Source organism: Pelmatolapia mariae, linkage group LG18 (genome assembly GCF_036321145.2).
Source record: "Pelmatolapia mariae isolate MD_Pm_ZW linkage group LG18, Pm_UMD_F_2, whole genome shotgun sequence".
NCBI lineage: Eukaryota > Metazoa > Chordata > Actinopteri > Cichliformes > Cichlidae > Pelmatolapia > Pelmatolapia mariae.
Window position 1 is genome coordinate 31976712 of NC_086243.1, and position 26429 is coordinate 32003140.

At 38.7% G+C, this 26429-nt stretch overlaps 1 protein-coding gene across 1 annotated transcript; it reads left to right on the plus strand.

The window, feature by feature from the left end:
- Positions 1 to 245: 245 nt before the first annotated feature.
- On the plus strand, positions 246 to 26423 carry ranbp9 (RAN binding protein 9). Its single transcript, XM_063462102.1, has 14 exons — positions 246 to 883; positions 4039 to 4150; positions 6989 to 7041; positions 10347 to 10514; positions 11802 to 11824; positions 15446 to 15630; positions 18702 to 18814; positions 19312 to 19420; positions 19906 to 20060; positions 21458 to 21611; positions 23362 to 23483; positions 23653 to 23804; positions 24634 to 24745; positions 25422 to 26423. Exons 1-14 carry the CDS (start codon positions 667 to 669, stop codon positions 25550 to 25552), a joined length of 1806 nt encoding a protein of 601 aa, XP_063318172.1. The 5' UTR covers positions 246 to 666; the 3' UTR covers positions 25553 to 26423.
- The last annotated feature ends 6 nt before the right edge of the window (positions 26424 to 26429 follow it).

A 26429-nucleotide genomic window follows, 5' to 3' on the forward strand; every position in this document is an offset into this window, starting at 1 on the left:
AAGAAAGACATATAATTAAGTGTAAATCTAGTTTAGAAACATCAACAATTAAAATGTAATAATAATGATAGAGCTTAAAAACTGAAAACAATGATGATGACACTAATCATGAAGACTTGCTGACAGTGTTAACCTTGTAATCTACTGATAAGATAGTTTTTAGCTCATTCTGTGTATTTTCTTCATATTCCCATAGGAAGTGAGTGGAGCTGTTTTCAGCCAATCAGATCAACGGATAATGCTCCGACAACAAACAAAAGATCGAGGCTAGCCGAGCTCATCATACTTTGTCGATCCGTCTAGGCTAACGTTAGTAGTTACTTTGCCCCCAGCACCGACTAGCTCCCTGTTTTTTTTACTTCTTTGCTCAGATCCCGTGGGGCAGTCTCATCCTCTTGTTTCTATTTGTGTTTTAGTCAGACCTAATGTCAACCTGAGTCATTTTCAGCGATCGCTTCGCCTTTGCTGGCCAAGCTAAACGCGTTAGCCAGGTTAGCTGCTCGGCTAACCAGCTCTGGCTGCCTCTGCAACAACCAGCGAAGCCAATTAGCTTAGCCTCCTAGCTTGCTAGCTTTGCTAACTCCCCTTTAAAACTTGACACTGACGGACACAAGTGGTTCTGGCTTGTTGCTGACAAGCCAGTTTACTAAAACTCGTGTCGTAGCCATGTCTGGACAGTCATCCGGCGGTGGGTTTCTGATGTCGGTAGTTGTCCACGGAGACTCGGCTCTGAACGAGCAGGAAAAGGAGCTCAATCAACGGCTCCGACGGCTCTATCCGGCCGTTAACGAAAACGAGACTCCACTTCCCCGATCCTGGAGCCCGAAGGACAAGTTCAGCTACATCGGACTGTCTCAGAACAACCTCCGTGTACACTATAAAGGTATGACAGAAAGCCTTAATCGGGAATTTTTGTACTTGTGTTACCAAATGCTAACGACATGTTAGCTTAGCTTGACGGTTAGCGGATCAAAGCCAACTGCCGTTGAGGCTAAAAACAAAGTCTGCTAAGCTAGCAGCTTCACCAACAACAAGACAGAGGACATCTTGCAACCCGACCAGCTGGCGAGGTGTAGCCACAGCCAAAATTGACCTGCTAGCTTGTTAGCTTTCCTGCTACCTTGTGAAACAGCTTGTCAGCTCAATTTATAGTCACCGGGAAGCTTTCACGACAGACAACCTGGCGAACTCTCTTGTGAAATATATATTTAAAAAAATCGTCCTTAGCCAAAGTACATCTGATGGTTTGAGTGCCAAAATTACAACGTTCAGTGTTATCCAAAATGAACCAGAGCTTGACAACCCTCTGTTAGGCTAATGTAACATTATTTTATTTATTATTAATTGTCAGGAAATGCTGTGTCAAATATCGTGATTATCCCGGTCAGAGGCTCTGCTAGGCTTCCAGTGAAGTGGCTAGTGTTGATAGGATATGCAGAGATAGTTGGACTAGTTTCTTAGCAAGGCTACCAAGAGGGCTTTTTTTTCTTTCTTTTCTTTTTTTTTTTCTGGTGCAGACCTACAAGAAAAGGCTAGTGTTTTGTTGTTTTGTTTTGTTTAAAAAAAAAAAAGGTGCAACTGCTTCCTGGGTGTGTACTACTATTCTGTGTCTGTCTGGCCCTCTGCACACACGCTTCCTTGTTGCAACTAGAATGTTCTGCCTTTGTGCAACAAATCCACCTGAATTTCTTACAGCAGCTGCAACTTTAACATTCAAACACTGTAAAACCTTTACATGTACTGACCTCCAGGGAGCAATTCTCCACTTACTGAACAGTTTACTCTAACAGCAGTGTTAAGCTCTAAAATTCAGGCCTTCTGTGATTAACCATGTTTTAACAGAATGCCATAGTTGTAAATGGAAACCCTTTGTTTTTAGTTAGATGGGTTTTGGTTCCAGCTCCAAATATAAATTCTCATATAAAACCCTCTGAAAAGATTGTTCTGTGAGTTCTACTGAAGCTAAATGTCAGCTGTGTCCAAAGGCCTACCAGAAATGTAAAATACATTTGTAATGTAAAATAGCAAATACTTTACAAACTGAAATGTCAGTTATGTAAACATTTTTTTTAAATAAACATATTCACATTTCACATGGTTAAATGCTAATATTTAGTGGTATAGTTGGCTAGAAAATGAATAATTCTTTGGTGGGTTAAGATTTCGTTTTGGAAGATTACAAAGCACATTTTTCGCCATTTATCTTTTTTCTGACATTTTATGGAGAAAAGCAGTAATTTTATATTTGAGAAAATAATGTTTCATACGTTAATACAGTAATAACAGAAAAATGTCATCAGAGCAAGAGAGAATAGCATTGGTGTTACTCAGTGATATAATTCACATTTGTACGCCTCACACCCAAAGACTGTTTTAAACAGCTTTACTGTGCAGAAGTTTGTATAACAGACAATACTTAAAAGAACAGTAGAAAATCTACACAAGAAAAGTTATTATTCTGTAAACACTGTGTTACCAATTAACTGCTCTGTAATAATGTCTGTAATTAATGATAATGCTATATTAATACAGGTTATTTGTAATCTCACTTAATAATTAACATGGTCTTTGTTTTTAGTCAGTACTGATTAATTTATTGATCGGTTCATTTACCCGACTCTAATCGTTTAGCTATTTTGGTTACAGATGAATACGTTCAAGACTTGTGTTTGCCAAAAATGGAAACCACTGTTAATTCTGGGTTCAGAAGTGTTCTTGTAAGCTGATCATCTTTAAACTTTATATAATTATAAAGATTAAACGATTGAGTTGACTAATACATTAATTGAAAATAATGTTTCATGCCATGGTAAAATTTTAATGATCATGTTTTCCTGTTGTTCTTTCAATCTGGGAGCCATATTGCCAGTAGAAAATTTGTAAAATGGAGGTGAGGTGTTTACTTCACTTGATCTACATCTAGTATATATTTCCTTATATTTGAATGTGTTTCTGGGGTATTTGAAAGAAAATAATTAAATGAACTTAACTGTGATAAGTAACCAAGTGTCTTTATTAAGACATACAAAAGCATTTAAAGAAATCTTTAAATTATGACAAATTGTACTGTAAACTCAGGGCCTGTATTATGGTCTGGACATACATTTACAAATGTACGGTGTTTTTACATGAAGGCAGTCAGGTCAAATGATGCTGCTGTTTATTGTTGATATCCTACATATAAAGAACCAGCCATTAAGTAAATGTATTGGATATTGTCAGATATTCTGTTGGCATACTGAGAATTTCCCTCTCTAATGATATTTAGAACCTTATTAATAAAACCAGTTTATTTGACTATCTATTGTAATAACTAAACACAGCTACTGAGTAACATACAGCAGTGTAAACATGTGATTTATAACCGTCATGGTGCTGTTAATAGCTCTACACTGTGGCTTCATGTTAACCTTAAATATCAGCATAATATTTCTGTATTGTTCAGCCATAGTGATACAAACCTATATATGTTTTATAGTATGTTCATCCACATATTCTTAATGGCAGACCATTGAATGTGGAAAATATGTAACCATGGAAAGTAAATTATGCAGTACTTACAAGTAAAATATGCACCTCGACAAATAGTGGGACATCCAGTATTTTCCTTCAGGCTGCTTTTATTTATAGATCCAAACTTGGGTTGTAAAATTTTTATAGTGTAGTGTCTCTGCAGAGTCCTTACCTCTCTTCTGATCCAATCTCAAAGTAACTCTGACATTATTTATATATATATATTTATATATATATGTTTTTCATTGGTGGGTAAATCTGCTAGTGAGGTGTGTTTTGTGCTTCTCAAACATTTAATCCGACTTAATGATTGCTAGCCTTTGCGATTTAATCCCTTACACAGCTTCTCATGGCAAAAAACCCTACATACACCGTAAACTGGGCTTTAAATTAAAGTGATATTTGGTCCTTAGCCAAAGTAACTGCAGAGAATCCTCTCTGCGTCTTGGCACTCAGCACATGTATCTCATGAACTATAGTCATTTGTACTAACTGCGCACTTCTGTGTTTTACCGCAACCTAAAGGTCATGGAAAAACACCCAAAGATGCTGCATCAGTGCGGGCCACCCACCCTATCCCAGCTGCCTGCGGGGTCTACTACTTTGAGGTGAAGATCATCAGTAAAGGCAGAGATGGGTAAGAGCAGCCCTAAACATTCCAGACATACACATTACTTTCAGCAGTGTTAATAGTTTGGGCTCATAGATGACAGTGAGTGGGTTCATAAGCTGGTTAGGTAAACTGTCGAAAAAATTTGAAACTAGCAACCTGCAACACTGCAAAAAAAAATGCAAAAAAATTATTTTTGGTTATTTTTGTTTGAAACTAGACAAAAGCAATAAGCAGAGGGACCATGAATAGACAAACTTGATTTTAGGTGTGCTGGCCCACTCAGTGTATCAAATAATAACCAATAAAATTACCTCCAATTTGTTCAAACTTCTCTTAGAGTAAAATATTTAATAGATAGCCTGGATATAAAACTGATTAAGAGCCTGCAATGTTTTCCAAAAAATAAGTGCAATTTTGCCCCATTCAGCAAAGCTACTCTCATTACAGCAATGCACAAGCAGCTCATTGTCAGATGCTGCTCCTCACTCTTCTCTGAACAGAGCAAACGAAGAGCGAGTCATGTCTGCAGCAGGAGAGAAAGATGCTGTGTTCACGAGGAAGTAGTGGCAACTGTTCATCTACAAGTAGGATACAGTCTATGGCGACAAATATTGTTGCCATATAGACTGTATAAAAGATGGGCATAGCGCTGCGGTCCTAGAAAATGAAACTAGAAAATGCCTTAAAGCTGCATTCTTTTTAATGGCCACCAGGGGGCAACCCTTGTGGTCACAAAGGGACATTTTCTAAGTTTGTGTCGGCAAAAATATGAAAACAAAGTATTCATACCAGGTGTTCACAAACCAGTGTGGGACCCACAGTTGGTACATCCAACCTTTATTCCGTTTGCCTGGTGTTGGATGGTTAAAGTTGCAGAACAGCTCAAAGGAATCGGTAAATGTAGCAATAAGTTCGAGGCTAGGTGACCAAGGTGAGATGGTAAAGAGTTGAACACTGGGGGGAAAAAAAAAACCCAAACAGTCACAGGAATGAAATTGGCTCTACCAGCTGTGCATGCTGGTGTGTTCATGTATCGATATGTAAATGGCAAACTGCACATTTGAGTAATAATCTAGGACTGCTCAATGTCACCACCTTGACGTGCTTATTTAAGGATGTTGGCATTAAACTTGTAGTGCCCTTGTGCTGTGCACTAATGCTCATGCAGCATTGCTAAGGCATGTGAGGTTGAGAAAATGAAAGAACAGCTTTATCTGTTTGGTTTTGTTTTTGTTTGTTTGTTTTTTGTTTAGTTTTTTTCTCTCAGTCATGCCTGTGACACTCATTTATCATGACTGATGAACTTCTCATTGGGAATGATAAACCTTTTGTTGTTGTTGTTTTTTTACAAAGTGGATAGTTGCTGAAAGTATAAAGTCCAAACAAGTGACAAGTCTAAGCTGGGTTTACATGAGCCGTAATCCTGCAGCGTTTTGCCTTGTGGAGTGTAATTGTTGTTTGGTCCTATGAGAGTGGGAGGTCGAGATAAAGCAGTTCAGTTTCTCTTCTCTAGAAAGTCCTGATTTTTTTTTCCCTCTTACATTGTTTTGTGTTCAATCAGAAATGATTTAAAATATGTCCTCCAGTTAAATTCATCCAGTAAAATTTCCTAAATAATTTCCTAAAAAATATTTAGGAAATTAATTTCTAACTGTTCAAGACTCCAGCCTGTAAACTGTAATGAATTCTTTGGTTATCCATTATCTTAAAAGTCACACATCATGTTTAGGTACCACATGCCCTTTACATCAAAAAGGATTTTAGAAATTCGTACGAGAAGACTGCAGAATAATGAACATGATTAAAATCTTCAAAGTGCCTCAGGTTCATTCGTAAGACATCAGGCATTCCCTGGTTGTTTGTAATCAGTTGGTCATGCTTGACCCCAGAGAAGTAAAAAAGTCTTCACATTTAACTGGATTTCTATAATGGTGTTTAGAACACACAAGGCTAAATATGTGTTTCAGAAGTTCAAATGTTTAAAACATTTTCAGAAGTGGTTTTTAGAACGTAGTTGGACTAGCAGCTTTGCTTTACATCTCAATTACTCTGTCACTCCAGCACTACAATCAGAGAGAAATGCATGCATCTCTACTAACTTGTGATTATTCTGCTGTTTTCATTATTTCAAGTAATAATTTTCCATTCAAATATAAGAAATAGGGTTCGGTAAATGATGGCTTTAAATGTGCCAGAAAAATACATCTAAATCTGTTTTCTTGGCTCAGAATGAGCCAATGGAGGGGGGGGTGTTCATACCACAAAGGTAGATTTTTGGGGGGAAACAAAATTATAATATGTTCAATTAAGTTAACAAAACTGTGTATATTAAAAAAACAAAAGAGGATGCCAAATTTGTAGGGGTTTGCAATGTTTTGCATAGAACAGCCATGCAATGAAGAAACTTGATATATAAATCAGTGGCAGCTTCATTCTCTTCAACTACTAAATGAAATGCGCAATGTTTTTTTTTCTTCTTCTTTTTTTTAACTTCAGATCTGGTGACTACATTTACAATCCCATGACATTGAATTTTAATAATTTCTGTTACTCATCAATAACCACATTAATGTTAGCTTCAGGTTAAATCTTTGCTTTTGCCTACATTGAACAATGTTATGGTAGCCCTTGTCTGTGAACTTAAATTATTAAAAAATAAATGACATTAACCTAATTAGGCAGACACCATTTTGAAGAGATTACGTATGTGAGAAATTGGTGTTTACCGTGTTGAATGTAGCTTGAGATGAGCTATGGCTGATGTCTGTGGTATGATTGACTTCAGCTTACATGTGTAAAATGGCTTCTTCAGTCTCTTTCTGCATAAATGCACAGCTTAACTCTCACCTGTCTGTCCTACAGGTACATGGGTATCGGCCTCTCAGCTCAGGGTGTAAACATGAACAGACTCCCTGGTAAGTTGACATGTTTTGTGCATTTGTTGCTGCTGTCTTTTGGTGTCTTTATCTGTTACATTCTACACTAGATATGTCTGGGATTTCTGTGGGTGTCATCTTGTCTGAACATAACTACTAGAGATTAGATTTGGATAAACTGGTTGGAGCCGTGACTGAGTCAGTTTATTGTGGTTGTTAGTTTGAAAAAAAAGAAAAAGGAAAAACAAGTAATATAAAAAACACAATTCAGATCCTTAAGTAGGCTTACTGGGAAATCTTCTATAAGGTCAACAAGGCTTTAACGTTTTAGTCAACCTGTTTTAGGATTATGTTGCTATACAAAGGCCTATAGAAAAATGAAATAAAATTGAAATTGGTTGCAACCAGCATGGAAAAATTGAAGTTAAGTTCATATGTTGAGAATTGATACCTGTCAGGACAAGCCAAAGGGTTTATATCCAGAGATCTCAGTAACATGTTGTGTAGCTCTTGAGTGAGGAGCAAGGGTGAATACTCTACTGAGCTTTTATGTATCGTTCAGGCCAAGGTGTTGTGTTGGCATATCGAAAGTGGCTAAATGAACATTTCTCGTTAGTTTGCTCATAGTGGCCTAAAGCATCTTAACTTTGATGAAACTGCCAAAAAACTGGAGAGGATGTCATAAGAAATAAGTGTTAACTAATCATTTAAAAGCTCATAAATTATGCAAAAGCAGACATTACCAACATAAACACCAGCCTATGAACAAACACGATCACTAGCTGAAATTTTTATCTTATATTTGTAATTATTTATTTATATAAATATAGTTTTCCTGTGAGGCTGTGGAGGACACGTTGCCCCCCCCCTTGTGTAAATGGTCTCTAAAAATTCCTAAAGCTGCCCAAAAGACTGTCACTGATGTCTGTGGGATCTTCTTAAAATGGAAATGTTATTTAGGCAGTTTTTTGTTTGTTTGTTTGTTTTCAGCATGTTTATTGTTATCTCAGACATAACCTTCGCCAAAGCAGGTTAGACGTAAGAATTAGCTTAACCAACCATTGCGATGCATTCATGTAAGCTGTTATCCAACTCTATAAACCAGAAAGCCCTCGCTAACCTCACCGTTTTCTGCAAAGCACAGGCCTGTGGTGGGTGGAAAGTTTAAGATTATCACTGTGTAATCAGTATATCCTAAGGTGATGTTTGACCTTTGTCATGCTCCCTTCCAGTATTTTTTTTTTTCATTGTCTGTTGATTACACAAGTGTTGTGCTTAAAAGCATTCTCAGTGTATGCACTCAATCATTAACTCGTATCCATGACTGTTGGAACAAGAAGAACTTTTTGTAAACACTTTTGCAATTAGGTGTAATAAAGTTGTTGTTTTGGATTTTTTTGAGCTGCTTCGATGTTTTAGTGAAGTCAGAAACCAACATGAGGTAGTGAATGTTGATGGTACAATAAAATGTCATGAATATCATCATTAATTGGACACTGCAGACGTCAACCCTACGCTCCCCTGAGGTTATCAGGCCAAACAGGACCCCAGATACCCTACCACCAGTTTGAAAGCTGGACCCACCCAGGAGCTCCAGTCTCTTCACACAAAGATAACAGCAGGCCTAGTGCCAACCGCACAGTCTCAGCTGATGGATAGATGCTAATGAAAACTCAGTAATTGTGAAGAACTGATGCCAGAGTGCTGCTGAGTTGAGTACTGTCCTGCAGTGATGACTGTGGAAACGGCAGGATTAATCCTGCAGCTCGACAGTAACTCACTGGATCCTGCCACATGGTTTCTAATGTTAAAACAGCCCCAAAGTCCTGTGTGCTGCAGCAAAGGCTGCATCCCCTTTAATCTCCCTGAGAAACAAGTACTGGGCAAACACAGAGTACTCCAGGTTTTAATACACACAGGTATTCTGTTCACATTAAACCTTTTCTCATCAGTAATTTTCTTTATTCCATTTTATGCTCAATACAAAAAAAATATTTATTTTCAGTAAAATAAGGGGCATCACATCAAAAATGGCCTGCAGTCTGCAGAAGGTTAAAGTGTAAACAAAGAATTGAAGGTTAAAAATGCCACACAAAAATCTCCCAATGCTGGGAGTACATCCAGTTTTCTGGAAGAAACTGAATGAGCTATGTCTTTCTGCAGTCAGCATGAAAACAACAGCAAGCTGTTCCACTGATTGAGAATACCGATTTCCCAGGTTCAGTTCCCATAGTGTCCTTGAGCAAGGCATTGAATCTTGCAGGTTTGTGCTTGCTGGCTCACAGTACAGGGCTGTGGGTGAAGGTGTGGACACATACATCTGCCTTTTTTTTTCTGTTTTAAGTGAGGATATTTCAGCTCTACTGCTCTCAGTACTGTGTGATTCTTGATCCAGGTCATGATATTACACCAGTGTTTACTGAAGCGTTGGAATTATGACGTCGCATGTCTATTTTTAGACTTAACATGCGAATTTCTGGCCTAATAAAGTTTGGTGATAGGGAAATGTCTGTAAATATGTTAGAGTTGGGTTTAACTTTCAGCAGATACGAAACATCTTGGTCCAGCTATTTTGTTGTTTGACAGCTTTTATTTCATGTCTTATTTGAGGAAATCTAATAATTAGATTAGAAAAGAAAAGAGGCAGCACTCAGAGAATCCCACTTGAAATCTGGGAGAACTCTGCCAAAGCAAAGATGAAAATCCTTTTATGACCATATTTTAGGGCATGTATTTAAATCAGACTTTACTGATGATTCTACACGTGTGACCATTAATATTGAAGTTTAATTTAAATAACACTTCGTAAATATGTTCCCAGAGGGATTTTAAGATTGCTGCTAAGTGGCAAGATTACTTCATAAAGGTTTTGACTTCTAACCCTAGAGCTGAGTAATTTAAACTGACGTATTGCTTTAGGTTTTCTAAAAACAAATAAGTAAATAAATACTGACATGTAGCACATGTAGGAGGAGCTCACTGTTTGTAACGCTGGCCCTTGGTGACAGGTAAAAGCTACAACATGTGAGCAGGTGTGTGTAAAGTTGTGTATAGGCTTTGCCTATAACTAACCCACAACTGTGTTCAACCATAAGAAGTTACTCTGTGTGACTAATCAGCTGCAAAGTATATCATTATTTTACAGCACTGTACCTTTTAATGTGGGTTTGTAGGAATATTCATATTGTGAGACTATGACCATTATCATTCAGCCCTCCTATGGGCTGTGTGTGTCTGTCCATGTTGTCTCTGTGTTTCTGTGTTGAGTCTGAGATTCAAACAATTGCTGCGTTTTAACACTTTTTCACCTCATGTTCTCACACTTTTCATTTGCATCGCTGCAGGTTGGGACAAGCACTCTTATGGTTACCATGGAGATGACGGCCACTCCTTCTGCTCGTCTGGCACTGGGCAACCTTATGGACCCACGTTTACAACAGGCGATGTGATTGGCTGCTGTGTTAACCTCATCAACAACACCTGCTTCTACACAAAGAATGGCCACAGCCTAGGTACAGAAAATAATACCCAATAATGCTGCCATGCAGTGGTCTGTGTATTAAGTTGCAGAAGGACTGCAGTGTTTCCAATATATTTTTTTTTTATCAATGTTTAAACAGAGATGGCATTTCTCTCAATAAGAGAGAGATGAGCAACAGTTTGTTTTTTTTGTTTTTTTTAAATAAATAGTTGGCAATCCCGCTTGTCCACTATATTTTTCCCACTGCTTGCCCACTCGTGTTTTGAAAGTTCAATTGCTGCTAACCAGTTAGCTCCAGCTCCTCCTGTCTTATCTTTCCCCTAATGGCTGGCTCACTGGCCAGGTTTTTGTTGGACTGTAATATTATTCACCTCCTTCCCCAAAAGGATCTCAGCCTGCAGCGCCTTGAACTGCAGCTTTTGAAAGTAGTCTTGCTTGTGTCCTGTCGCGCTACTGTAAGCTGGATGGTTACTCTGATCAGAAGCTGCGGTAGATGGAGGATTGGCTCACTTATGTCCCTTTTATACCACACTCACCAAAGCTTTGTAGTTGGAGACTTCCAAAGGAACCTTTGATTACATTTGTGTAGTTATTCATTTCTCACAAAGGGATTGGAAAATAAAATATTTTCTGAGGAGAAACTTTGCCATGATGTAAGCTCATTTTACAAACACGGCTGTAATAGTTTCACAGAAGTTGTTACTGAGCCAAACACAAAACAAGAGGCCACTGCAGCAAGTCCAGCTTGTGATATATTGCTCTTTTTTTTAAGTTTTGCATGTTTCTATGAATTGTCTTGTGTTGTTTGTTTTTTAAAATAATCATTCTTTGTTAATTAAATGTCTCTGATGTTTTTTGTTCTTCCTTTTTTGTTTTAAATTATTTTTTCCACTTTACTGCACAGCAAAGGAATGTTACAAAGCTCGATAGTAAAAGCAATGTAAACATATATTTATATGTATGTATGTTCTTCATAATATAAGCATCCAGCAAATCTGTCAAAAAGCTTTTAATGTGAAGGCTTTGCAGTACTTTGATGTAATTTTTAAATTATACAAATTTGTATTTTTTAGATAATGCTGTAGTGATAATTTCCTTCATGATTAGAAGACAGGGTTCACAGTTAAATCTGTCGGGGTTCTTTCACTCTGAAAGGAGACAGTCTTTCTCGCTTATGTGACATTTATGAACTGCAGCAAGATGACAGTAACCAGATTACCTCAGCACATGTAAACACGCGAACTGTGGCCTCACGCTGTGTGCAGAAATGGAAAGTACTCTTGTCTTTCATGCTGACTGTTTCTCTCTTCCTCTGCAGGTATTGCCTTCACAGACCTACCAGTAAGTACTGAGATTTTCTTCACTCTTTTTTGTAACGTAATCTTTTCCATAATTAGCACAGCTGTAGGAGATGACGCTATTTATGGAAATTAAATGTGTCATTTCCTGCAGAATGTCCACTGCAGTCAAAATGTTTAACCATGCAAAATGGATTAGAGGCTGGAAAACTCGGGAGCTCCGAACACACCGTCAGCTTTTCTCAAACACTTTCAAACTGGAAGGCCTTTCTTCTTCTGTCACATCTGTAGTGATTGTGGTGTCTGTGTAACCTTTGGCTAAAGTTTCTTTGGCTTTATCCAACCATAAACAGACACTTGAGTGTTCTCTATTAGGAATTTATTATGTGTTTAAAGCAAATGAACTGTACTTTCTGTATTTACGTTATGAAGTTCAGATGTTCACATTTATTAGGGAGGCTTTAACTCAAAGTTGTCAGGTGTTTGACACAGTAAACTGCTTTATATAACACTTTTTGTACTATAGTTTCATTTTTTTCCACAAATGGATGAACAGAGTTGCATTAGTAAAGCATCTAGTGCAGGTTGTAGGCCTTGAAATGTGGGGGAGAAAAGTAGAACGTAGAAAAATAGAAGAACGGCAAAACAAAGCACAGTTTTTAAAAATTATATAAATTGATATTAGCAGGAATATCTTTACTGTGTATGCAAAGCTTCTTATGTGGCACTGATTACATTATCTAATTATTTAATTGATTGGACCAAAAAAATTAAACGGAAATTCTTAAATTTAAATCTCGGGGACAATTCTCAAAGTAGAAAGAAGCTTTTTAAAACAAAGTCAGCAGACTTTATAAGCTGGTTTTTTTTTTTTTTGTTTTTTTTTTTTTTTTGTTTGTTTGTTTGTTTGTTTTTCCTCACAGAGTTCACTCCTGGTGACAGTTAATTTGATAATGCTTCAAAGTAGCTGCTTATAAATGTCTGAAGAAAGTATTTAAAAAAAGAAGAAGTTTATTTTAAGCTGCTCTAAACTTGGTGTTTGATCCAGATCTTCCATCAGTCATGTTGACACATTTTCCACTTCGAGTTAGTGGGGAAAACAGCTTGAAAGTTTAAAAACTATTTACAGTGGACCTGTTCTTTCTGTCTGTAACATATTACAGTGGCAAATTCACATATTAAACATGACCAAAGTTCTAACATAGGACATAAGTGTATGAGCCAAATGCTCATGCTTCTTTTTTGTTTTAAAGGGGGTTTGTTTTTGTTTTTTTTCTACTGTTTGCTGTGTATTGTGTCAGACAGAGGAGATAACTGTAATATTGCCATCTCAGGCACACAGCTGTGAGCGCAGAAGCCCCAACCTCCTGCTGTTTAAAACTTCTGTTTGTAAGCAGCAGCGAACCACAAATGGTTTGCCCCAAAGGGGGAGGACCTAAAATGTTTTGTTTTGTTTGTTTTGTCCTTTATACCAGACAGGAAGGCGAGCTAAGGAGCTGCACCAAGAACGTCCAAAAGTATGGAGCTAGACTTGAGAATAATGGCCCACTTTTTCAAATGGAACCAGAGTTTTGAGTACTCCTTTGTTTCTTAACAAGGCGACACGGTCAGCTCCTATTCTTCGTTATGTGAACGACTCCCACACCCACTGGGTCTTGATTCCAGTGGGATTCATGCATACGTTACCAAAGTTGGGATGTTTAGGGAGACACTTGTTGCTTGGTTGGTAGCAAATGAAAACGGGTGCCGGCTGTTATTGAAGAAGAAAAATAAGAGTCTTAGCTAAAACAATAATCCATTGAGCAGCCAAACAGACTTGGATGTGAGCCAGACATTCATGTTCCTCCAGAGCTGTGCAGTGAAGTGCGTCACCTCGACGCAGCTGACCTTTCTGGTTATTGAACCATGACAAAGACAACTCTGAGAGACACACACGGCTTTGTACTGCTGTTCTTATGTGGGCTGTTATCAGCGGTGTTATTCCCAACTCCTAGCCTAAATCTAACTCTACAAGACGCTAAACTTTTTTTAAAGTTTTTGTTGTTTGTCTTTTTTTGTTTAGTGTTTTTTTTTTTTACATTTTGGTATTTCGGTATTAATTTAATTTAAGGACACTTGCAGCGATCCAAACACAACACAGTGAATGTGCCTTGCCACCAGTCACCACTGCCTCTGATTAAACCAGAGCTCTGGTGATTGGTAGAATAGTAGAACAATACATCCAGATATGCAAATCTTAAGTGTTTTTCATTTAGCTCTGTCTGATTACTGTCTGTCAAATCAGGGATTTAAATTTAAAAAAAAAACTTTTTAAAACAGTTTTTGTTCCAAAGTCAGCAAACCTTTCAGCGGCTTTTCATCACGGATGACTAATTCTGTACTTGCAGTTTTTATGGCTGTGTGATAAGTGAAATTTAACTCTGGTGCTGCTTCAAAATAAGTGCCCAGAGACATTTTAAAATGCCAGCTGAGTGAGACTTGTTTCTGGAAAGGCTTTGGCTGTAATAATTGAGCTTCATTGCTTTCAGTGCTCCCGTACTTTCTACTTTTTATTCACCAGTACTCATGTATAGTGCTGTTGCTCATTAAATCATAATCAGAAATGAAATCATACAACAGTTTGGATTATGTCGTGTTTGAGTGTAGAGTCCTCCTTGTTTAACATCAGTAGTTTTCCAAAACTGTGTATTAGGGAGCTGCACTGTTAGCATGTGGGATTGCTGTTTCCTTGGTCTGAAAAACAAATGAGGTTTTTAATGAAGTTACAGGTAACAACAGGAAAAAGCTGAAAATTAAAATGAGAACTGCTGTTTAGTTTGGGTAGTATATTGGTAGATGTTGCCATAAGATATGCTCCATAGCATCAAATGAGTATTGAACAGCAGTCAAAGATGATCGGCAGAAAATAAACACAGCAACCTTTCAATGACCGAACCCAGTTATATTATAATTAAATCATATTAATTGTTCCCCTTCACAGTTCAATAAGCTTCAGATTGTAAGACAAAGAGCACCCACCAGTATTCCTTTATTATTTATGTCTTCAGTTGAAATTAATTTGCTCTAGGCTGAGTGCAGTAGATGGGACAGAGTCAATACAACAGGACTATGAAGTACTAGTAATGTATTGGAGGACAAACTAAAATTTAAAAAAAAAAATCATAAAATGAAGTGAAATGCACAATAATCAAAAAGATCTAAATAAAATGCTTTGTTGGGTTGTTGACTGACAGAACATTTTTTTTAGTTCTGTCTATAAAGCAAAATTAATCAAAAGTCAAGTATTTGGAAGTGTCATCAATTCTGATGAAGTCAGTTCAGCAATCAGCTGATAGTGATATTATGGTCAGTGAGTGCGATTAGGCTCCCCCCCCCCCCCCCCCCCCCTTTTTTTTTTTTTTTTTTAAAAAACGACGCCTGTGAAAACAGGCTGAGCTCTCTGTTCAGAAGATACACTGTCAGCATCCTACCACGTATGAGCTTTGTCAGCTACTAAAATCACATTTTAAGGCGTAATTGCAGACAAAAGCTTATTTCCTGAGATTTTCCGTTTTCCTGTTTTTACCCTTCATTGTTTCTTCCTGTTTTGATTAATTGTCCAGATTGCATTCCAGACTCCGTTTCCTCTATCACTCTTACCTCTCTTTATCGCTCCCTACTGCAGCCTAACTTGTACCCGACCGTGGGCCTTCAGACTCCAGGGGAGGTGGTGGATGCAAACTTCGGGCAGCACCCATTCGTGTTTGACATTGAAGACTACATGAGAGAATGGAGGACAAAAATTCAGGCCCAGATCGACCGCTTCCCCATCGGAGAGCGCGAGGGCGAGTGGCAGTCCATGATCCAGAAGTAAGAGAGTTAGAAGGCTCAAATTATTTGCATATATTTAAGCTAAGTACATTTTTTTTCAAACTATGGAATATTAGACTTGGCATGCTTTGTTCAATTATGATGTCGGCCCAGTGATAAGGTGCCACGAGGATGACTTCTTAGGTTAAGAATTACCTAGAAATTGACTTCAGTCTGCTTCCCTCAGGAAAAAAAAAAGACATCTTCCACACATTAGAGCAAAAGGGGACTAACCTGACCTATTTAAGGCTCATGAGGAACAGTGTTATAATGTTCAGTTTCTTTGTTGTACAGGATTGTCAAATCTCAAATTTTATCTGCAAATTTAACAATTTTATCAGGATACAGAATAGCAAGCCTTAATCAACAAATTTAATATCTGATACAAGTGGGTGGGTGATTTTATAGCCCACTGAAATAAAGACCATTTTGTTTAGCACAATCTTACTGGTTTGCTTATTAAAATTCATACATGCTTATGAATGTGTGGATTAAAGGACTTTCACTGTTAAGTACATTTATGTACAGATTTGACATAAAATTTGGCACTTTAACTCTCTCTTCTGCTTAACTGCTTGATGTAATGTGGCAGAGCTAGTTGTAGCAGACATGGAAAGCCATACGGAGAGTTATTATCATCATTACTCTACATTTCACAGCTGATTGGATTTTAACTAGACCTTAAATGGTTGAAAGTGCTGGTTGTTTCAGTAGTACCAGCGGTACATTGACCAGATAGAGGAAAAGGGAGTACTTGACTTTGTGACCTCAAGGTATTCTTCTGCATAAAACCAGCTGCCTGCTTCTCCTAAGTTAACGCCTTTGCAGGGTCTAAGTACTGGCTATTTTTATACACTTAAACACACACTGTTACACACTGTTTTTTCACAGATAAAGTTAATAAATAAATAAATGTTGGAACATAAAACAACTCTTACTTCTGTTTTCCTGTTCAGCTAGCGATGTTGGTGTGGGTGCATGAATTACTTGTTCTAAGTATAAAGTTCCTCTTGATTCAAATGGGTGTGAAAGTGTGTGTTTTACAAGTTGTATAGTCGCAGTTAACTGCTTATCTACAGAAAGAGTTATGGTGACTGCAGTTGGTCTCACACAGACACACACTCAGGCTTGTTAACTGACTGTTTTAGCAGTACATTAATCATTTACTAACTCATGCTTACATGAACAGGAGACAGCTGACCAGAAATTTACATTCATGTTGGATCCAGAGCTTTTGATCAGTTATTGTAGACTGAACAGTGTTCATCTTGTATTGGCTAAATGAAAAAGTCTTAGGATGCTGTGGGTGACAGGACTACTACTAACATGAAGAGCATCAAGGCCCAGATGGATTGTTCCTCATCGAAGAGCTGGAGCTGTGATTCAGAAGGGAAAGATGCAGGGCTTGGTTTCCCTTCAAGCTGTGGCCTGGCAGGATTAGCTCTCTGTTGCTATGATTACTTGTCCTGAATGGATTTAAACTCCATTTGATGGGGATTGGAGTTGGGGGTGGGATTGAATAAAGGGACCTATTGCCTTTATCCAGATGTCGCCTCACAGGCAGGAATAGAACCAGGAAGTTTCTGATCTTACACCAGTGCAGTGTATTGTCTCTGTGGAACAATGGTAGCATGATGATCAGCCGGTGAGAGTGGCAATGTCTTGTCATATAACGGCCTGAAGCATGAAGTTTGGTTTAGCTCTGCTGCACTGAGGGAACTCGTCATCAACATAGTAATGGGATGTTTGGGTTTAGCCGTGCCTCTAATTTGATTAATGAAAAGTCAGACACATACACTCAAAAAATATGCAGATGAATATGAGCATGGTATATTTTTATTCTTGAACTCTGCCAGAGTAGCTTTGCATTATTCACATTTCAAAATAATCCTTATGTATATTATCCTGGTCCTTGTGGTAGCACCTGGAAACTCTTTCTGTTGTCTGCCCTAAATAAACAGAATTTGAACAGTAGGTGAGCATGGCTTCTGTGCCTCAGATGACCACGTAAGGATGTCCCCCCCCCCTTTTTTTTTCTTTTCTTTTTTTTGACAGAGCTAAGAATTAATAATTTTAAAAAGAACTGTCCGAAACTAAGCATTTAGAGCAGTCTGAATCCTGAGCTTATGCCTCACAGGGATTTATTGGGCATACACTGGCCTCATTTAAAATATTGCCCATGTTTAAAATGAGCACTGATCATTGTAACAAATTTATATCTGATGGAAAATAAGAAAAAAATAATTGGTTACCTTTAAAGGGTCATTCTGGCTAATAAGACTTTTAAGTGTTTGTAATTTCAAGTTAGTCTTTCAGGTTTGTGGACATTAGAGAAGTAAAGAGTGGTCAGATGAAGAAAGCGGAAAGGCCAACAGCTGAACACACTTGGAAGTGAAAACAAACATGAACTAACTTTCATTTGCGAGGCACGGTGTACAGACAGACTTCCTGTTTTAACTTGACACCCTCACCCTTACCACAATGGTGTGCCCACAGTTTTCCTGCGCAGTGAGGGATTGTGACTGATTGTGACTTTACTACAAAAGGATCATTTTATTTCCTAGGCTGAGTTATTAACTTGGTGAGCAAAATTGTGACATGATAGAAAGAACGGATCGGAGAAAGCTACACAAATGAGACCAGCGTAGAGTTGAAGTTCAGCCTTGACAGTGAAAACAACAAAACAAAACTCAACTTTAGTTTTGTATATAGTAGTTGTTTCAGCTTGAGACTGTCAGCAGACTCTGTTATGCTGTTGCTGTGGTCCAAGTTCTGAAATACCAGCAGTTCAAGAGAAATTTGTGTGTAGTGGTGCTGTAGAAATTTGGGTGTAATCAGGCCAAAAATAAAACCTGCTTTATCTCACTTGTTGTGGTACATCCCTGTTCAAAATCAGCTCAGTTGAACCAGTTTTTATTCTGTCCTGACAGAAAAGTTCAATTAATGTTACTTCTGCTGAAGCAACATTAACAAATAATGAAAGCAATAAAAACAATAAAAGCAGTGTTATTGTAGAAAATCTGCTTCTGCTTTGTCTAATCAGTGTATTTTGGTTTTTGTTGTCTCATCAGGATGGTGGCTTCTTACCTGGTGCACCACAGCTATTGCGCCACAGCTGAAGCCTTCGCCAAATCCACCGATCAGGCCGTGCATGAGGAGCTGGCCTCCATCAAAAACCGGCAGAGTGAGTGCTCCTATATTTCTATATCTATTTCTTACTCCCCATTTTTAAAGTTGACACTGTCGTGGTATGTGCTGTTTTTGTAGATTTAAAAATCATAAAGGAACCAAAATGGTTGGTATGGTTTCTCTCTGCGAGACACAGTCAGCCAGCATATGTTGATTTCTAATACTCTACAGTATACAGTTCTTGAATTTAAACATCAGTGTATATGATATACACATTTTTCCCCACACAAACTGTACTTGAACAGGAGCCTGATCATCAGAAACCATAAGGGAGAAGTGACACAGTAACATTGGGTTGTATAGGGGTTTTCTATTTTGTTTTGTTTTTTTTGAAGATGCAACAATGTATCTGAGTGCAACTACAGGCAGAGGAAACCTAATGGAACCCATCATATAAAAGATGTTGGGATGACCCTCCCTTCTTACTGGAGGTGGAGGTTGTTAACGGTAGCATTCAAAACCTTCATGTGTGATTTCACTGTTGGTTTGTAGAGATCCAGAAGCTGGTGTTGTCGGGTAGAATGGGTGAAGCCATTGAGACCACCCAGCAGCTGTACCCCAACCTCTTGGAGAGGAACCCAGACCTTCTCTTCATGCTCAAGTAAGAACATGGTAGCATATAACATATGCTACCAAACCCTTTTATCTGTCACGCACCCTCACACAGCCTCACTATAGACAGTGAGTTATTTAATAATTATATTTAAAGGAAAGGGGATAAGATATCCCTTAAGATAAGATAAGATTTCCTGCATTGCTTTGAAAATGGCTTCACTCACTGCCCAACTTGGATGGAATCAAACATTCTGCCCTTCTTTTAATTCTCTAAGCTGAACGACTACTCTCTTTCACATATGTAGCTCTATACTTAATTACCAAGTTAAGTACTTTTTTTTTTTTATCTGTCCTCTTTTATCTGTCCTTTATCTGTCCTTACATCCCTTTCTTTATTTCCTCTATTTCCATCTGTTGTTGCTCTGTGTGCTTTTTCACCTTATTCCACCTCTTTATTTTCATACCATCCTTCCTAACCCTTCTGTTTTCCCCCCTTTTAATCTTTCCTCACCTCTTTCCGTCTTTCCCCAGGGTGAGACAGTTCATAGAGATGGTGAACGGGACAGACAGCGAGGTGAGATGTCTGGGAGGTCGCAGCCCAAAGTCTCAGGACAGTTACCCCGGTTCACCCCGGCCCTTCAGCAGCCCCAGCCACAAAGCCAGCAGCTCCCAGCCCTACCTCACAGGTACAGTCCAACATTATTCACATCATTCACAGTGTGAAAACTTCACTTATCTTTGGGGGGGAAAGAGGCCAGAGGCAAATAAAAGGGAAAAAATTCTTTCTTTCTTTCCCTGGCCTGAGCACAAATATACATCAGCTTACAGACACAATCTCTACACCCATGTTTGAATCTGTGTCTGCAGCACAAACTAAAGCCCACCACATTTTTTTTTCATCTTGAATGACACAGATTTTCCTCTAAAAGCAAGGTGCAACAAAAATACAAAACAGTGTTTATATTACTATTTAACAGAAAAGAGTGGATCTCCTGAACCAGTTGTGAGTTGTTCTGCCGTACCCGGAGACCAGCTGATCACTTTCAGCTGTATTTACTGTTACCCTCATTAGCATGTGTGGCAACTGACTTGTCTCTTCAGGAGCGTTAACTACACATTGCCGTGGTGTGATTGTTTCTTATGCCCTTTAAGCATCTGAAGCAGCATAAATACCTCATTGATTTTTCAATGAAATAAAATGGGATAGGTAACAGGCTGTGAATGCATTTCTCTTCTTTGTAATGGTGAAGCCAATAAACTGCCAGTGAAGCCTTTTTCTCCCTCTCTCCCTTTTTCTTCTTTTTTTAGTTGCAGTAATAAATGTTAAATATTTATAATTTATTGGCTCCATCTCAACACATTCTGCTCACATTTGCTGGCAGCATTTGTGCAAAGCACACAATAAAAAAACTGAACAAATGACTATTAACACCACTGCCAGTTAGTGCTGTGGAGCTCTTTAATGACAAGATAAGGGGGGGAAATACTATATAAAATTAGACTATTGGCTTTCTGTTTTTGTTTTTTACAGCTTTGTGCTGTCACTTTATATTGTGACTTGTTAGAGAGAGTGATACAAGATCATGTAAACTTTTGCTATTGTGGAGAAGATGTTTCACAATTAAAAAAACTGTAGTTTATTGTGAGTGTGTCAATTCTATAAATGCTATAAACAGTTTAGCCCCAGAGCAACTTATCCATAAATAAGACTCTAGCAGAAAGTAGGAAGGAGTGATGAATGATTTAAATGTATGCGCGCGCACACACACACACAGAGTAGATCTAAATTTTCAAATCAGAGTATTAGGCTTTTTATTCAACAAAACATCTTATTTGTTGCTTTGTTTTGTCATTCTTCTGTATGTTTTAAATATATTTATTGTAGATTTGTATATGTAATGTATTTTCATAAAAGTGAATTACTGTCATTTGTTATGCATGTAAAAACCAAACTATGGGTAGTGGTTGGAAATCAGCTGCAAGCGAGCACTTCAGAATGGATGCGTTACTTCTATTGTGTTTAGTAATTGGAGTTTTGACTGTCTCTTTAAGAACATTTGAAATATGTCAAACTTATTTGCAGGGTTCGACAGCAACTGCTGTAATGGTGTGACGTCTAATAAGAGCCACAGCTCCTCCCCTCACAGTCATAAGCCCTGCCCCCCGGGCTCTGGCTCCACCCTCCCAGCATCCGACATCAGCCTCAATGGGAGTCGCAGCCAACAGCCGATAACCAGGTATGGAAACAAAGCACTCACACAGCAGTAAAAGCTGGAGGCGTTTATTTGGTTTTGATTTTTTTTTAACCAGCATACCTTTACAATTTGACTTTAAAAGATGTAAATTTCATCATGTGACCTTAACTTTTCCTCCATCCCCCCCAAATTATTTCCATCTAAACTAGTTAACAGTAAATTAGACTTTTAATCAAAATAAGCCAGCATCACTTTATAACAATCATTTATCCATTTTCTTATTCAGAGTTGAACAATTATGAATTCATTATTAAACGATAGTAAATATTTCTTTCTGTAACAAGCATTAAAATTATATTTCCTAATTAGTGGTTATGTGTTGTAGTGGGACACATTACATCAGTATGCAACATAATAATGTATTTGTTAATTTCCAAATGTTATTGTCATTAGTGAGTCTGTCCTCGTTCTCAGGGGTTCAAGTACTGCTGTTAGGGCAAAGCTGCTGGCTTCTCAGAGGTACACGTAAAGCATCTGTTGGTGTTGGTCCTGTGAGCCACATGTCATGGCATCCAAACCACAACCTTTTACTAAGGCTAACCACACGCCTAGTAATATGATACTAAACGGCATGTGAAACAAAACAAACTACAGTTTTCACATTCACTCCCCCGCCTGCTTACTCACAAAATCTTTAAGACAATAACTATAAAAATCACATTTTACAAGGGCTTCAAAATATTTAGATGTACAAAAATATTTATCCAGTATTTATTTAACCATTGTTGTTAAACATTATCTGCCCAGATAATGTTCATAGATGGTTCAAACTAGACATTAAAATGAATATAATGAGTTTAGTAGGTTTTTTTTCTCAAATATTTTTTTAATGAATCTTCATGGCATCACTTCTCTCAGGGACTGAAAGTCGCATGTCTTAGTAATTTGGTTTCCAGCTTTCATTGAGGAGAAATTTCTTCCCTTGAACTTTCTGTGATGTGATTGTTGAATCTGGTAAATTATCCAATCTATCAGAAACATGTGCCTTTACACTTCAGACAGTTATTTTTATTTATGCTGGTTACTATTTGTTATTTTTGGTTATGGTTATTGGTTATTTTTAATATTCTACGCTCGACTCAACAGACAGGAGTTTTTGTTACCTTCTTGTCGAACTAATCTAATGCAGAGGACAGGGCAGTGTAGACTAATGGCGGCACGAAATTCACTTCCACAGTTTTTGAACTTAGGAATAAACACAACAACTTAGATAGGTCTAGGTCTTAGACGTTTTATGTGATGAGCATGTTGGTCCCTAGGGGAAGGATTTACTTTAAAAAAGTAAAAATGAGCTTTTGTGAATCCTATAGATGTTTAATGTAGAGCTGTTAGTATTAATTGTGTTGTTCTGATGTTTATGAGCCTTGTTAGAACTAAAGATCGAAATCGTGTCCATCCTGTAATGGTTGCATTAATGCTGAAAACTTGCGTAGACAGAAATCACTCAGGAAGCCATAAAAATATTGATAAATAATCAATTTTAAATAGAAGCTGTGCTGGCAGTGATTTAAAGCACCTTCAGAAAGCTGTTTTTGTGAACTGGTGCTGTATAAATTAAATTTAATTCACTTTAAATCAGAGCAGTATAATATTAGTGCCTCCAGTGGTGTGTTAATGCATTCACTTGGCAAGCAAAAGGTTGCTGGTTGGATTCCAGCCAAAAGTAGCTTCTACAAATCCAAACAGTCTCCACCTGTAGAAGCTGCTGACAGTTTCTTGTGTCTGCTCTCAGTAATGATGTGGATATGGAGGTCGATCACTTCACCAATGGAGTGACAGAATCGTCTTCCAATGGTTTTCTCAACGGCACCTCCAAACACGCCACGGAGCCTGACGACTGTGACGCAGACATGGGTGAGCAGAGCGTGTGGAGACATAAGAAACTTGATCTGAGATGTTGGATGTTGCATTATAGTTCTAGCAGCTTCTTTCTAGCAGCCTTTTTCTTCTTCAAGATTTCATGCACACATTGTGCGTGTCACGCAGCCTTAAAAACACTTTTCATTTTGAATTGACTCTACAGAGGTGGAGTCGGCACAATCTAAGAGGCAGCTGTGCGGCGGAAGCCAGGCGGCCATCGAGAGAATGATCCATTTTGGCAGGGAGCTCCAGAGTATGAGTGAACACCTCCGCCGTGAGTGCGGCAAGAACTCTGCTAACAAAAAGATGCTCAAGGTAACACAGGAATCTCTCAGTTGCTTACTTGGTTTATATTGTTTGTTTTTGTGGGGTCTGTTCACCTTGTGTGTTTGTATTTCAGGCATTTACAGTTGACTTCAATCATTTAAGCCATTTTCTTCACATAAAAATATGCCTGCCTTTGTACTGTATATTTATAAAAGCTTCAGATGTTATCTGTTTGTACTAGCTCCCAGTAAAATGTCCAAATGAGCCAGGTTCAAATCAAAGGCAGTGTAAAGGGGTGCTCATTTTCTACATTCTGGTCTCATTTAGAGCAAATTGATGGTGAAGGTGTTCGACTTTGGCAGGTACCTACATTGATGATCCTAGCATATGAGCATTCAGTCTGTTTTTCAGTGACATCTCGTTTCAGTTAAACAAATTGTGACAGCAACAATAGTTGCCAGAAAACTGCCTCAGTGGAAGGATTAACGCAAATGTCATAGATGGGTTTGAGGTTTTGTCATTTAAAATCCGAGATAACGGGGCTCATTTTCAATCTCTCCAAAAGGATGTCTATACTAATGAGCTCAAATGTTCAGTATTAACATTTTTTTATTTTATTTTTTTGAGGGGAGAAAGTATAGCTCAAAAACAGATGTTGTGACCTCTGCAGTCAGTCATGATGTAATATATTTGTTTTAAAATGTACAGTCAGTTCAGTTTTCTTCTTAAAGGAACGGGTCAAACTGTGGGAAAATTCTGTTTGAGCTGAAATGCTTACACAAAGAATGTTCAGCTACGGCATGTTGTAACAAAGCAGGTGAAATGAGGTGACGGGCTGTGGTGTGATCACTTTCTGCTCTCCCGTCTTCTGCTGCAGGACGCATTCAGCCTGCTGGCCTACTCGGACCCGTGGAACAGCCCAGTCGGATACCAGCTGGACGCCATTCAGAGAGAGCCGGTCTGCTCCACTCTCAACAGTGCAATATTAGGTGGGTCAGCCATGAGCAGTGCATGATCCAGTCTACAGTTTTCAGTTAACATTTTTGGATGTAGGAGGATAAAAGAGATTGATGGGGACTGTGGGTAACCCAAATCTCAAAAAGAAGCAAAAAAACTCAGATTGTGATAAATGCTAAGAAACTTTTGCATGTGGGTTGCTGCAGAAATCTTAAGACAGCCAGGCAGCATATCTTAGGGAATGCATATTAGCAGGACATGTGTTTAAATCCAGGTGAACTAACCTTAAAGATAAAGGTGTCAGTGCACCTGCTATCCAGCTGAAGGCAGAACTGAGCAGGTATTCTCATTCTGAGTGAGCTGGAGAAATGTGTGAGATGCTTCCAAAACACCAGTGATTTTTTTTTTTTTTTTTGTTTGTGTTTGTTTTTTTTGTTTTTTTTTAGCCATATATCAAATTGTCCTTTGCATGTTGATATGTTGATTCTGTTTATCATGTAATTTCTTTTTAAGCTCAGAAATTCTTTACAGACATTGTTAAACACAATTTTCCTGCAGATCCTGAAGTTTTTCAATTCAATAATCTGAAAATAAAGCCATTCAATTAAAATGACTTCCAGATGCATGACTGTCCAACAAGCACTGCACCTACCAATTCCTGATATTACCTGCAGTCACAATTTTCTTTTTTTCCCTTTTTCTTTCCAGAGACTCACAACCTGCCCAAGCAGCCTCCCCTGGCCCAGGCCGTGGGTCAGGCCGCCCAATGCCTCTCCATGATGGCACGAACTGGCAGCGGCTCCTGCGCCTTCGCCTCTGTGGACGATTACCTACACTAGCCCCGTGCGCACGCAGACACACACACCACACACACACACACACACACTCTCCAAGGGCCTGTCCAGAAATCCTTCTTTCCAACTCCTCAGTCAGTGTAGTCCTATTAGCCGAGGAGGCATTCCTCTGCACGCCGTCATAGAACGTCAACCATCTCACTCGCTTCTGGTTCTGCTTTTGCTGAACGCCGCTGAGGGTCAGAAGACATTTCTGGGCAGATCCTTAGAGTGACACCACCTCCTTTTCCATCATAAATATGAAATTACACCTCCACCTTCGGTTGGCTCCCCATGCGTCTGCCTCCATCTAACTGACAGTAGCTGACTTTAAAAAATAATCGGGGGGGCTGAACTCGTGTGGATGCGCCACAGTCCCCGCATTCCTGGGGGAGGAATCAAACCGGGGGTGGACAGACTGTTAAAAAATATTTCTGGTCAAACATAAATGGGGGGGGGGGAAACAGACGAGTGGCCGCCATGGTTGACCCACCATTAACGTGGTCCCTGTAAACCTGGGGCTTACCAGGCAAACACACACAGAAAACACACACACACAAATAAACACGGAGGCAAGCTGATGCTGATGCTGGGATTGAAAAGTCCACCTCACCAAGGCTTGCTCAAACTCCGGCCAATGCGAACCTCCGTTATGGCCTACCCCCCTCCTTAAATCTTCACCCTCCCTGCACCGCCTCCCTCCTGCTACCTTCCACTGACTTCAGGACATCGGCGGAGATATGTGTGACGTACGTGGACTCGGGACTTCAGAGAAGCCAGAGAGAATCTACAGTCTCGACTCAGCGTTCCCTATTTTTAATCTTTTGTTTAGTTTTTGTTTTTCTTCGGCGAAGTGGGCAGACGTGGGGGGGGGGGGGGGGGG

Excerpts from the sequence above, each read along its gene's own strand:
- ranbp9 (XM_063462102.1), top strand. The coding sequence starts at position 667 with ATGTCTGGACAGTCATCCGGCGGTGGGTTTCTGATGTCGGTAGTTGTC. Across the intron at positions 884-4,038 it reads CCTCCGTGTACACTATAAAG|GTCATGGAAAAACACCCAAA; the intron begins GTATGACAGAAA and ends CGCAACCTAAAG. Across the intron at positions 10,515-11,801 it reads AAAGAATGGCCACAGCCTAG|GTATTGCCTTCACAGACCTA; the intron begins GTACAGAAAATA and ends CTTCCTCTGCAG.